At 38.5% G+C, this 13,635-nt stretch overlaps 1 protein-coding gene across 1 annotated transcript in view; it reads left to right on the top strand.

Moving 5' to 3' along the window:
* Nrg3 (neuregulin 3) overlaps nucleotides 1–13,635 on the top strand; it is a 1,080,436-nt gene that overhangs the window by 1,053,652 nt on the left and 13,149 nt on the right. The window contains exons 7-8 of the mRNA XM_032919377.1: nucleotides 289–415; nucleotides 13,154–13,281. Of these exons, the coding sequence (XP_032775268.1) occupies nucleotides 289–415; nucleotides 13,154–13,281 (255 nt within the window). The remainder of the gene's footprint in view (nucleotides 1–288; nucleotides 416–13,153; nucleotides 13,282–13,635) is intronic.

The raw sequence follows: 13,635 nt of genomic DNA, 5'->3' as shown, positions 1-13,635 counted from the left end.
ATGAGATTTGACCTTCAGCATGATACTGAAAAAGAAAACATTAACTGCTTTATTATTTAGGCTCTTGGTGCCACCAACACCACCACCACCAAAGAGCTTTTGAAACATTAATGTACGCATAAGTTACATATATTGGAACTCTATGAATAGTAGCCTATAGACAATATGTTTGCCAAGCCTTAGCTTCAAATTTTAACTGTGGAATTAAACGTGGATACTTTTAAAAGATCATCAAAAATTAGCATAATATGTCTATGCAAATATTTACCCACATATTCATATCTGCAGAAAACAAGCTAAACAAATCCAGGAGCATCTGAAAGAATCGCAGAATGGGAAAAATTACAGCCTGAAGGCATCCAGCCCAATGACGAAGTCTGAGAGCTTGATGAAGAGCCATGTCCAACTACAAAATGTAAGCTGCACGTCTCTGCATTCCCTTTGTTGCCCACCTCAGAAGTCTAGGTCCAGAGGATGTCTTAGTTAAGGTCTCCTTGCTGGGGAGAGACAGTCTGACCGTGGCAACTCTTATAAAAGAGTGCATTTAATAGGGGCTGGCTTACAGTTTCAGAGGTTTAGTCCATTGCTGCCATGGCAGGAAGCATGACAGTGTGCAAGGAGGCATGGTGCTGAGAGTTTTACATCCAGACTGGCAAATACCAGGAAGTGGATGCCATGCTGGACATTACTTCAAAATCTGAGACTTCAAAGCCCACCCACAATGACGTGCTTCCTCCAAGAACACAACTACTCCAAAAAGGTTGCACCTCCTAATAGCGCCACTAGTAGGCCACTCCCTAAAATTTTAGGGGGGGCATTTTTTCTTCAAACCACCACAGAGGTAATAACTGAACTGTGAGCAGAGTTATATTAAGTTGTTTGGCACTGTAGCAATTTTTGCTTATGTCTTCTTCCACTTCTGTGAATATGATTGTGTGTGTGTGTGTGTGTGTGTGTGTGTGTGTGTGTTAATAACTGGCCTCTGACAGGGACAAGAGTTTTGGTTGTTCTATAAACCACTTTTGGTCTTTAATTGATGTCAGATATTGGCAGAAATACAATGTCCTGCTTCTGGAGGCTGATTTATATCCCAGTCAGATTGTAAAAAGCAAGAAAAGTCCATAGATAGGGTTAAAGGAGAAATGAGAAATGTGGTCAGAGAGTAGTGTCTTCTATTAGCAAGACTGATGCTGTATGTGGATTATAAATTTGGGAGACAAACACACCCTCTGCCTGTTTCATTCTTTGGCAAGTAGTTTTAACAGTTTGTGAGTTACATTGCTCAATAGTGAATTAGAGAAAATGGGGCGCTGTGTAACACATGCAGGAATATGCCTCTTAGGGTTAATTCTCTGTCCCCATGTGAGATTATGCTTCCAGATTCTGAGGCATGAAATGAAAGAACAAAGGCTGTGGTAGAAGCCGGGTGTTTGAAGATAATAGGCAATCACCCAGGATGCATGCATGCCCTTCCAAATGCCTAAATTGCAGAGAATTTGCACATCATTTGTGATTCTAAGAAATCATTACCCAAAAGTTGCCATTATGATGAGTGTAACAGATGTACTTAGCTGATTTAATGTGAAATTCATAAATCTGAATTGCTTCCCAGCAAAGTTTTCTTAAACTTTTATTCATGGCAACATGCGGGATTGTTCTTTTCAGAAACAGAGAGAATGCCTTTGCTAATGATTTCTGATGAGCACAATCCTAGCACCTTCAACAACCACCATGACGAGGGGTTCAGTTCCTTAGCAACTTGCCCTGGGAAAGATAAACAAAGCTGAACACCTGTGGAAGCAGAAGGAATAGATTATATTGAGTAATGTAGCATGGGTAAAGGGATCCAACATGAACTGTACTTCACTTCAATAGTTTAAACAGTGACTGGACGTTGTAAATGGAGGATGATAGGGTGGAGCATCCTCAGGAAGTGGGAAGTGGGGGAACCCTCTAGAAAGTAGCAGACACCTGGGAGGTGAGATACTCTCAGGACTCATTGGTGGTGACCTTAGCTAAAATGCCCAACATCGGGGAAAGGGAACACAAGAGTCCACCTCCAGTAGATAGACAGGGGCTCAAGTGGAGGGATGGGGTTACTAACCCAGAGTCAAAATGGCTGACCCAGAATTGTTCCTGTCTGAAGTACTGCAGGGACAAAAATGAAGAAGAAGAGATGGAAGGGAAGGCGGTCCCATGAGCAGACTTAAGGCATTTTTATGTTGATCCAGGGCAACAAGCGCCTCTATTGTACCATTTCCTCTGTGTTTGAGGGATCGTATGGATGACATGTTCTTGTATTAACATCACTGGGGCACAGGAAAAGAACATGAATTGAAAATATTTGTTTCACTACTAGGTTTTCTCTGAGAGGCTCCAAATAGAAAACAGATGAATAAGAGGAAAGATTTTGATTTAAAAGTGTATCAAAAATCTAATGCATGGAGGACTCTGAAGTGATAAGACATTACCACCTTTTTCCTGTGAACATTTAAACATTTATCTTCATCCCCCAAATGGTAGGGCACCTGTGTACATCCTATTTGGTTATGATATTGGACAAATCTTTGCTTTATCTTGAAGCCCAGTGTAACTACTCTAAAATTCTTTGCAAATTGCAGTGCTTAACAAGAGAATTATTGGTGTCCAGTATCCCTTCAGTTCACTAAAAATTCATGACAGTTAACTCTATAGTCATTTAACAGAAGGTGAAATGGTCATGTGAAATCACATGACATTCTGGACACACTTGACTCTAGCTATATATAAGAGTAGGTTATAACCACAGTGTTAGAAACAGTCATCTTTTACCTCCAATTATAAGTAAACTATTTGTGAGTTAAAGATGAATTGTTCCCATTAATTGTGTCCTGAATGAGAAGAAGCTAATGATAGAATTATGACCTGCAGAGCCACCGAGACAATAATGTGAAACCTCTCAATGGAGATCAGGGATCAGATAGTAATTAAAAGGGAGGGCATCTGCTCCCACACAAGACCAAAAAAGCATTTCCATAACCAGAAAGAAGGTTAAGAAATTATGTAGCCACCCTAAAGACAGGTTTATGGGTAAGTGTATCATTTGCTGAAAATTATGGGGGAATCAGAGTCCTCTCTAGGGGGCCTTTGCCTTATTAATGAAAGAATTTAAGTACAGACCTAAAGGGTAACTTAAATATAATTTTATTAAAGTTTGTAATAAAACTATGAAGCAGGAAAACTGTAAATCTCCAACAGGTTTCTAGAGGACAGAGATAGAAGAGGAACAAAGAAAGTCATGCCTTTTGAATTATGCCTCAACGTAAGGCAACCCCATGATGGACAAGCAACTTATAGCAAAAAGGAAACTTTGAAAAACAATGAATCTAAGATATTAGAAAAAGCATGCTTAGAGTAGAGATGTAAATGCACGCACGCACGCATGTGCGTGCACGCTCGCCCACACAAACACACACACACACACACACACACACACACACACACACACACACACAAAAAGAAAAGATAGTTTCCTGAGTAATTCTAAAAAGTGGGCTCATTTCCGTAGAGGAATGGCTTGGTTGTTAAATGGCAATATAGAAGGAAAAATACATTACCCTGGTAAAACGATAAGTACTCTATCTATTTCAAATGGCTTCAAGTGTCAGTGCCTTCATGAAAAGTGGTTTCTTTTTCAAATGATTAATCTCCAGGTCTGGAACATTATGTCTCTACCCATCCAGAGATTCCCTTTTCTTTAGTAGAAGGAAATGTTTCCTTCTCTGGACTTCTAACATTACCATGATAATTAAAAGATAGGACAGAATGTTCAAAAGTATGAATAAGGAATTTAATACCTATCCCATTCTTTGGGCCCTGCTGATTAAGATCAAACTCTACCATTGTCCAAATAGCCTTCTGAGTTTGGTGCAAAATGGGAACTCCCTTTACCAGCAGGGCTTTCCTTCTCTGACCTGGTCTATGGAGCTCAGAAACACCCATACCTCCTCCCTGCAGAATGCCACATAGCCTTGGTGAGATTACAGGTTCCACCTCCATTCTCCCAATAAGAAGCTGTCTGATATGCACCTGAGATTCCTGGAATGCCTCCCAATGCTAATGAGGCATCTCAGTTCCCTAGCCTTCAGCCAATGATCTTTGCCCACCCTGGATATTTCTTCCCCTTTCCCCCAAATTATATAACCTTTGATTCACCCTGAATCAAAGTTGATCTGTCACCCTGAAGCTGATTCCAGAATGTAGTGGTTTCCATTTGTACTCATAGGCTCTGTGAAACTCTGTTCATTTACCCTTCTCCCTTTTTCCTCATGGGTCAGTGGCCAGTTACTCCAGGGAGAAGGGAGAATCACATTTAATAATTGGTATAAATATATTTATTAAAAAATTAAAACTTATCGTATGTGTGTCTGTGTATGTGTTTGTGTGTGTGTGTGTGTGTGTGTGTGTGTGTGTGTGTGTGTGTGTGTATTTTAATACCTAAGGTTGGTGTCCTCAAAATGTTCACAAGCTAGTATAACAGGTATAGATTAGATTTGGACTTGGAGAGGAAAGAGAATTAGAGATTAACATATTTAAGTTGAATCATCCTTCAGTCAAGGGATTTATTAATGTACAAGCAGATCAATATAAACACAGTCCAACATAGGAATCTTTAGTTGACCTAATGTAGGATGGAGTCTACTCTTAATGGTGTCCAATAAAGAGTAGGTCCTGTACCATGAGGAAATAATCTTTGATAGTACATGTCTTATGTAACATTATAGGTGTAGGGAAGGGAGCATGAAGGGTATCTTTCAGAACTTATTCCTCTTAGGGTAGATGAGTGGGGTTTGGTTAATGGGTGACCTATAAACATGATATTTCCTGCGATGATTTCAACCTTTGGGCAGCACAATGGGGTTAATGTATTTTCACCATGCTCACCGCCTCTCTGTGTAGGACCTGGTTTCTCAGACAAATAGGTAAGTATATCTTATTCTATAATACACCAACTTAAAAATATGAAAAAAAGGATTCTGAATGATTTTAAAGGGAGGGCTGAAATCTGCTCCATAGCAGAATTCTGTGAATTGAGAGGTGAAAGCATGTTGAAGCCATTGGCTTTTTTTTTTTTTTCCGGTAGTGTTAAGCCACAAGTAATCTCTTTAAAACACTGACTTCTTTTGAGTAGTTCTTCAAATCTGAATTGTCGGTCAATGCATCAATTTATTGATTCACATAATCGTCTTTACCTTCACATATATATTGAATAATTACTAAATATCAGGTGAACAGCTGACTCTTGATGAGTTGTTACAATAATTCAAAATTCCCAACTGTGAATGAAATGTCCCTGAGCTCAGGCCATTCACTTATTACTACAGGTATCATCTACTTGGTAAATAACCTTTAGGTATGGGGTCTACAGTGGACTGATACATACAGCCAGTGGTGTTGTGAGAGCCTCGAACAGGCAGGCTAGGTCATAACTGCTTAGAAAGAAACAGCTCTCTGCAAAATGAAGCTTTAGCTTGTACTAAGCAGCCCAGCTGAAGGAGGACCTGGCTGAGGAGGGAGATGAAAAAGGAGCTTGCTGTCCCTTGTGCCTACAAGAAGGCTGGACTTACAACATGTTGCTTTAGAGGGACTCTGGGGAAAGTTGTTAAGAGTTCTTGCTCTTAATGTACCCAAGCACAAACATTCTCAAAGCAACAGTGGGCAAATTGCTTTTAATTACTTGCACTTAAAAAAATCACTCCTGAAAATATGGTATTAATCTTTGTGTTTTCTGACTCTTGTCTCTTCAGTTATGCTAGTCATCAAGAAGTTTTGACACATTCATATATGAGCTGGCAACAGTGTAGAAAGACAGGCACTTAAAACTGTTTTCCAACATCCTTCCTCCTGCATTTGTGGCCTGGGGTTCCAGAACAGGTGATTATCAGCTCTGACAACATTGCTTTCCAACAGAAGGCTTGCTTTCATTTAACCTCCCGACTCCCACTGCGCGCATGTGCCAGGCCTGAGAAGAACAGTGTCATTGCTCTACTGCCTACACCAGCCTGCTTAATTTGACAGGCCTATTGATTCCAACACACCACCAGCAGTTTGTTAGGAGCAAGGCAGCAAGGGGGCAGACGGCAGTGGATGGCCTCCAATGCCCAAGGGAGCACTTCCGCACAGGAGGGTGATTAGGATGAGGGCTTCCTCCAAGTGTGTGCGTTATGCTGAACAGTAAATCATTCAGGTTTATACTGAAATGCAGTGAGTGGATGGCTGAATCTCCTTATTCACTGATAAATGACATCGTTTGTCTTCTACAAAATGAATTCATAATAAAACATGAACATGAGAGCATCAGGATCTGAGTCCAAGAAAGCACATAGAGTCTACTGCTAAAATTTTTGGCATCCTCGAGGATACTCATTTGGAGGTCCAGACAAGCTGCTGACCAGAACACTCTCACATCACTTGAGGTCATATATGATAGTTAAAACCACCCAATATGCAGGTATAAACATCTCCCAAGAGCATTAGGAGAAACTACAATAAATTCTGTGACTATAAATCCACCACAAATAAAGAAAAGTTCTGATCCAGGGCAGTTAAGGTGACTTACACTGGTACGAATTTTAAAAGCCCTCAGATAAGACACCTACTGTCTTTAGTCTCTAGATTCTTTGCATGTGTTCATAGTGTCTTTTGTTCCTTTTCATCTTACATATACTCTCAAGAAAGAATAGGTTTTGATTTAGGAAAAAATTAAGAAGATACTGATAAAATAAATTTCATATATTCTGAACTTAGTTTTCTATATTAGGATATAATAATTTAGCCGTGTACACTGGTATGGAACAGTTGTAAAGAAATTTAATGTCATGACTGATAAATTATTAATAAAGTATTAATAACTGAATGCTACTCCGAGCTGAAATATGAGATTCTTGCCTCACCATTTACTGATTTATTTGTTTGATTGTTTGTAATTTTGTAGGTTCACCTAGGAACATTCTTGCTTCTATAGTTGTCATACATCTTTACCTTCCTCTTTAGTCTTGTTAGATTATAAGCATTGGAATGTATCTGTCGATCTGGGTAGTCCTGAGCAGTACTAGTCTCAGTTTTTTCGTTTTTGTTTTGGTTTTGGTTTTTTTGTTTTGGTTTGGTTTTTTTGTTTTGTTTTGTTTTGTAGGCTTCTCCTCTGTTTGATGTTTTCTTACAGTTGTGCTTTATTTGTTGTATATGCAGAAGAAGCACCATTTTTTATCACATCAAGAATGCCACTGTCTGTGTGATAAGTCAGTATCAATGTTACAGTGCTTTGTTTCTGATGTATTTTTCATGTTCCCTTTCTGTTCAGATACTTTTTCCTTCTCATATTTTGCTCAGAGTACTCTTTGGAAAGAAGTGGTCATATGTAACTTATGTACAAAGAATAAGAAGGATTACTTCTTCCTAATTATATAAAACCTGAATGAGCCATTTTTTTCTGGCCAGGGGTTAGTTTCTTTTCATCTGTTCATTTACTAATTCTATAACCTCTGTACCAACTCATAGATACCTATTTCATATTTGGGTTTATAATGTAAAGAGCTAAATATTATAACCAGATATTTGTCAGGAATTTTCTGTTCTTTAAGAATGCAATTAGCTCTCTCTGGCCATCTTATTCAATATGCTAATTTAAAAGATGGGTGACAGAAAAAGTAACTAGAGGTGTCTTATTCAATGTAGCCATATTGACAAAATAAAGGGAATAGAGAAAGGAAGCTAGTTACCACACAGCAGCTGTAGAGGTGCAGACATGAGATAAAGCTAAACATGAAGGAGAAGCAGGGTAAGAGCGTGGATGAACTGTCCTAGTTCGAGTGCTCTCTAGGATGGTGGCAGTTCTGTCAGATGGTTGTGTGATTCGGCCAGGTGATTCAGAGAAGTTTGATTGCTGTTGTGCTTGTCAGTGCTTGAGGGAATTGCGTGTTGTTCAAGGGATGGCCTTCTCATGGCTGAAGACTCACTTGTGCAGGAGAAGGGGTCTGTCTCTTAGATTCTGCTATTTGTGGAGTCCAAGGTGACTACAGGATTAAGGCAGTGATTTATCCCTGTGCCTTTAACCTTCAGGGAAGATGAAGTAAGTTAGACAAATACTCCTCCAGTAATTAACATGTGCAGAGATAAGCAGCTTATCCCAAAATAAAGGGGGCGGGCATAAAATGAAGACATAGTTTCCAGGGCTTTAGTTGACTTTATTTACCTTGTAAGCTCAAGGGAGAAATTGGGATTTTTGTTTTTTTGATGGTCTGTTTGTACCAAATACAGTTTTTAATTGGCCATTTCAATCTGATTTTATTTTGTGATTTGGTCGTTCTGCCTTTCTTCACAAAGAGTTCAGTTGCCCATGTTATTCGGATAATAAATATCAACTGATCAGCTCTTGAAGTGTTTGTGCTGAATGCTACAGGACATTTCAAGTATATTCTCTAGATAATGTTGCCTAATCATCGAATGAGACTTATATCCTAATTATATCCAAATTATATCCTAATCCTTATTATATCCTAATAATATCTCTCTCATTATAGATGCTGTTCAAATCAAGTTCTGTGAGCTATGAGTATTTTTTGGCAATGAAATAGATTTGCTTATAGGCCCTCCTGGCAAACAGATCACAGACCAACACACAGCTATAATTTTTTAATGTAACCATCTGCACCTGTACTTGGCTAAGCATTAGTTGACATTGATGTCTCCCTTAGTACCTGTCAATCACAGCCCTTCATCCAGCCCCACCCAGTGTACTAAGAAAAACACCTGGCTTCAGTACTCCCCACACAAGTACTTAATTCCTCTTCCACAGGAAACACATCGGTAAAATAAGAAATTGACACTGGTAACAGTGTCATGACATCTAAACAGTGCTTACATGCAATTCTCGCCTTAAACTTTTGGACTCATTTATTTCAAAAGTTGCTTATGACAATATTTCTTCCCCATCTCCCACACCCACAGGTGCATGTTGGCAAACTTGTAAGACAGATTCAATTTCTTTATCCGAGTCAGCCTTGCTTCATGAGACCTTTAGACACTTCAATGTTACTAATGATATTTATTTCTTTAACAGTTCTGAGGCTTTTATTGTTACAAACTTTCTTCTGCCAATTTTGATAGTATTTATGCTTGATGAAGTTGGATGTTTTCACTAAGTTATGAAATTTGAAGACATTGAATTAGGGGATTGCCTATGCTCACCACTGAAGGGAGAATGGTCTCACTTTTATTTTTGTTAATAACTTATGATAGAGGTATATGTGTGTTTCCTTTCACAGCATCAGAATTTATTGGATAATAATCAATCAAGAAGTGAAATAATGGATATTAGTGGCAGTTTGCCAAATATGGCCCCCTGTGATAGTTTGAATAATGATGGCCAACATTAGCTCATACATTTGGGTACTTAGTAACCAGGGTTGTGTAATAGATGGAAAGAATAGAAGAATTTGGAGGTATGGCCTTGATGGAGTATGTCCAGCCTTGTTGAAGGAAATGTGTCACTGAGGATGGGCTTTGATATTTCAAAAGGCCAACCGAGCCCCAGGTTCAGTCTGTCTGTGTATATGGATCAGGAGGTAGCACTCGGCTGCTGCCCCAGCACTCATCCACATGTCTCCATTCTCCCTGCTATAGACTTCTAAAACTTTATATAAGCCCTTGATTACATCCTTTCATAAGAGTTTCCTTGGTCATGGTGTCTCTTCACAGCAATAGAACAGTGACTAAGAAACCCTCTTTTCCTTGAAAGTCATGACTAGACAAATATAGATTTTTAAATCCCAATATTAAATTTAATATGTTAATTAGGAGTTCTATTGCTATGATAAAACACCATGACCAAAAACAGCTTGTGGGAAAAAGGGTGTGTTTTTTACATGTTTATATGACAGTTGATTATCAAAGGCAGTCAGGACAGGAACTCAAACAGTACAGGAACCTGCAGGCAGGTACTGATGGGGAGTCCATGGAGAAGCTGTTTACTGGCTTCCTCCTCGTGGCTTTCTCAGCCTGTTTTCCTGTATAATTCAAGAGCACCAGCCCAGGAACCGCACTGTCCACACTGTGCTAGGCTCTCCCACATCAATCATTACTCAAGGAAATGTACCACAGGCTTTCCCAACAGGCCAATCTTTTGGGGGCATTTTCTTATTTGAGATTTTCTTTTCCCAGATGACTGTAGCTCATGTCAAATTGACATAAAACTACCCAGTGCAGCATCCTTCTTTCCATGTTGTCTTCTTCTAATAGATCCATCCACTATTACGATTTCATGATTTTTTTTAACAATATACATCACCTTTCTTGCTAACCTTTCCTTTTTAAAATATCCTGTTTTCTTCTTACCTTATAGCATAACTTATTCTGTTAAATAAATTGCCATAAAAGATTAAAGAATAGAGATACAAATGTATAGGTCATTTCTTTTTGAGACTGGGTCACTCAGTGTATAAGCCGTGCTGGCCTCAGACTCAAGAGATTCTCCTGCTCCTCTTTCCTGAGTGCTGAGAGTAAAGGCCTGTGTCATGACACCCTGGCTAAATATCCCATTTTGTTTTAAATTTGTGTGTGATTTATGTAGTATATGGGTTTTGTGTCCGTGGTGTGGAATATGTGTGGAGACTGGAGGATAATGTTAAGTATCGTTCCTTTCCTTCCTTCCTTGTTCTGAGACAGAGTCTCTCTTTTGTTGTTTTCTACTGTCTGCAGGATACTAGCCAGCCTCGGTGTTTGCTGAGAAGCTCCTATTTCCACCTTCCCTTTCATCAGAGAAGTGCTGGCTTTGCAGACTAAACACAAATTACTAAGAGAGAAAACCATTCTAAAAATATCATTTGGGAAAGATTTGTATCTATTTGTACTTATGGTACCAAATGGAAGAAATGGATACAACTGTAGTGTAGCAATACTCTGAACACTTAAAAAGATGTAGAAAGTGTGCATTGTAAATACTAGCCATAAGCAAAAATGCTAATAGGTGTTTTTAATTCTGGACAGAGCCCCCATTTCAGGATTCATGCAGATGAGACTAATGGGTCAAGATCTTCTCTTGGAAACACCTGGGTTTTAGAAATGGAATGAGTTGCTGACTTACAATAATTTCTCAAGAAAATTAAAATTCCTCAGGAACAGTTAGCTGATGTTTGCCTCAAGATGTCCCTCTGAAATAAATCTCTAATTTTTATTCTAAATTCATTACAAATTGGGAGAACAAGTGTACTCTAACCTCCATTTCTTTTTTTTTTTTTTTTTTTTAAATTTGGGTTCTAGGCAGTTTTTCAATATTACGTATTTCTAGTTGGGGCTAGCAAATATTTTCTCTGATTTCTACTTAGGACTTTTTTTTTTCTTTAAAAGTACCTTTTCAACTTAAAGGTAATTGGTTGTACTTATTACATAAAACCTTTTCCCTACTTTAATTTCTGAATGTAGGATCCTAGTAAAAAGCACTTCTGTACCTTAAGGCTATGAACAAATTACTATCAACCTCATTCAGAATTCATTCACTCAAATCTGAAAGGTACATCGATCTTAGATATTTATCATTACAGATAATTATGCTCACTGCTACACATATTATCTCAACTTACAGAATATCTTTAGCATGCTCTTCTTTAATTTGCTATGGGCATTAAGTTAACAAATCTTTATTATTTTGTGGTTTATTAAGAAAGCCTTTTAAAAATTAGCACCGTCCATTTCTCTAGTACATTTGTGATTTTGTTTACATGTAGTCATTCAAGTAGGCTTTTGGTTTTTAAAGCAACACTAGAAAGCAAATTTACACTATCTTCATAATAAAAGCTGCCCCACTGCTTCTTACTGAATCCTATGTTTTCCCTTCTGAATCAATGCCACATGTATTTGTTCATGACATAATGAAAACTGACAATGTGCCTACATTCCTCCAGGGTTTTATGCTGTGGTATTAGCTGTGCTGTGTACTTTGCAAGCTAATTTTAAGTAGAAAAACTTTCCATATATTTATTACTTGTTGAGTTGTTTTAGTTTATATAAAATCTCCATCTTTAACAGTAATATTATGTCAAAGTACCAAATTGTATTTTACTTGGTATTATTACTGTTATACGTTTTTACCCCTATAATTTTCTAATAATGTCTTTATCCATCTTGCACATTTTTATTCTATTATTTGTTTTGTTTTTGCAACTCCATCTTGGTAGGCAGCTTAAAGTGGCCTAAAATTCACTAGGCCCCTGCCTCAACTTGCCACATACTGGGTTAGAGACATGCATGACATCTACCTCATGGTCTTTCCGCCACTGCTCGTCAAAATATTCCTTCAGACATCAGATGGCTGGATGGATTGCTGGGTTGTGAATTTCTCTCCTAATGTTTAAGTCTAGCAATTCAGTTTTCCTCATCATTGAGGGTTTCACATTCATCACAGCAGTCTCCATGTTCAGAGTACTTTCTTGTTATATACCTGCTTCAGTAGATTCTGTTGCGTTAATATTTTCCTTCATTTTTCTCTTTTCTGGTTTCTATACATTTCTTTTATTCTGGTCATAGCCTATGTATCCATCAGTGTGAAAACTTAATCAGCATTCACACCTCCTTACTTTCAGCAAGCAGAGAGAGCTTATTTCTATGTCGTGCTCTAGGACTGAGGGGATAGTGCAGGTCAAGCACGCGTGAGTTCCCAGGGTCAATCCTCAGTACCAAAAAAGAGAAAATAAATTCATGTTTCTATTCTTTAATGTTTCCATTTTTCTTACTTCTTACCTTCAGCTAATTCCAAATTATACACCCTTTAGTTTTGCATGTGGTCTAAAACTAAGATTTTTTCTTTTGGAAGAAATTTCTATACCATTCCAAGCTTTACTTTTGAAGTTTTTTTTTTTTTTTCACTTGTGGTCATATTATTTTTCTAATTCTTGCTCCGAAGGTATTCTTGAAATTATAAGACAAAAAGCAGCTGCTACCAATTAATTAGCAGTGTGTTCTTAGGTTAAAATATGTGTCTATTTCTGAGAGGGTCGAAGAGATGAGAAACATGCAGTGTTCTATCATTCTTCTGGTACTTTTCAGTGCCCAGCCCTTGTCTGTACAGCTCCCCTCTCCTAATGCATCCACAGCTTACAGCTTTGCTTGTGATTTCCTACAGTATTCAAAGGCAGATAGGCATCCTGTGACTGCGCTGGAGAAAATAATGGAGTCAAGTTTTACAGCTCCCCAGTTGTTCCCAGAGGTTACTTCTCCTGACCGAGGAAGCCAGCCTATCAAGCACCACAGGTATGAGTAGCTAATCATGACGGGAGTGGGCGAGTTCACATGAAAAATAAATACATGGCCAGAGAATGGCGACTGGACTCAGCGTCCACCTGAGATGACTGTTTTTACTTCTATAACCATAAATCTCCATGGAGGTGATGTTCAGGCAGCCGGCAGCCAGGAATCAAACCCTCTAGATCCCCTCAGTAGCATCATTCACCCTACAGAAAAATAAAGGCATCAGAGCTGCAGGCACAGACCACTTACCAAAGAGACTGGACTTTGAAGCACTATTAAAAGTGTGATTTTAGTTCCTAGCCTGCCTGACCACTGGTTGCAAAGCTAACGTCTAATTCTCCTCCAGGCATCTGATGT

The sequence above is a fragment of the Rattus rattus genome, chromosome 13 (genome assembly GCF_011064425.1).
Source record: "Rattus rattus isolate New Zealand chromosome 13, Rrattus_CSIRO_v1, whole genome shotgun sequence".
NCBI lineage: Eukaryota > Metazoa > Chordata > Mammalia > Rodentia > Muridae > Rattus > Rattus rattus.
The sequence above is the reverse complement of the archived record's forward strand: the minus strand, read 5'-3'. Positions and strand labels throughout refer to the sequence as shown.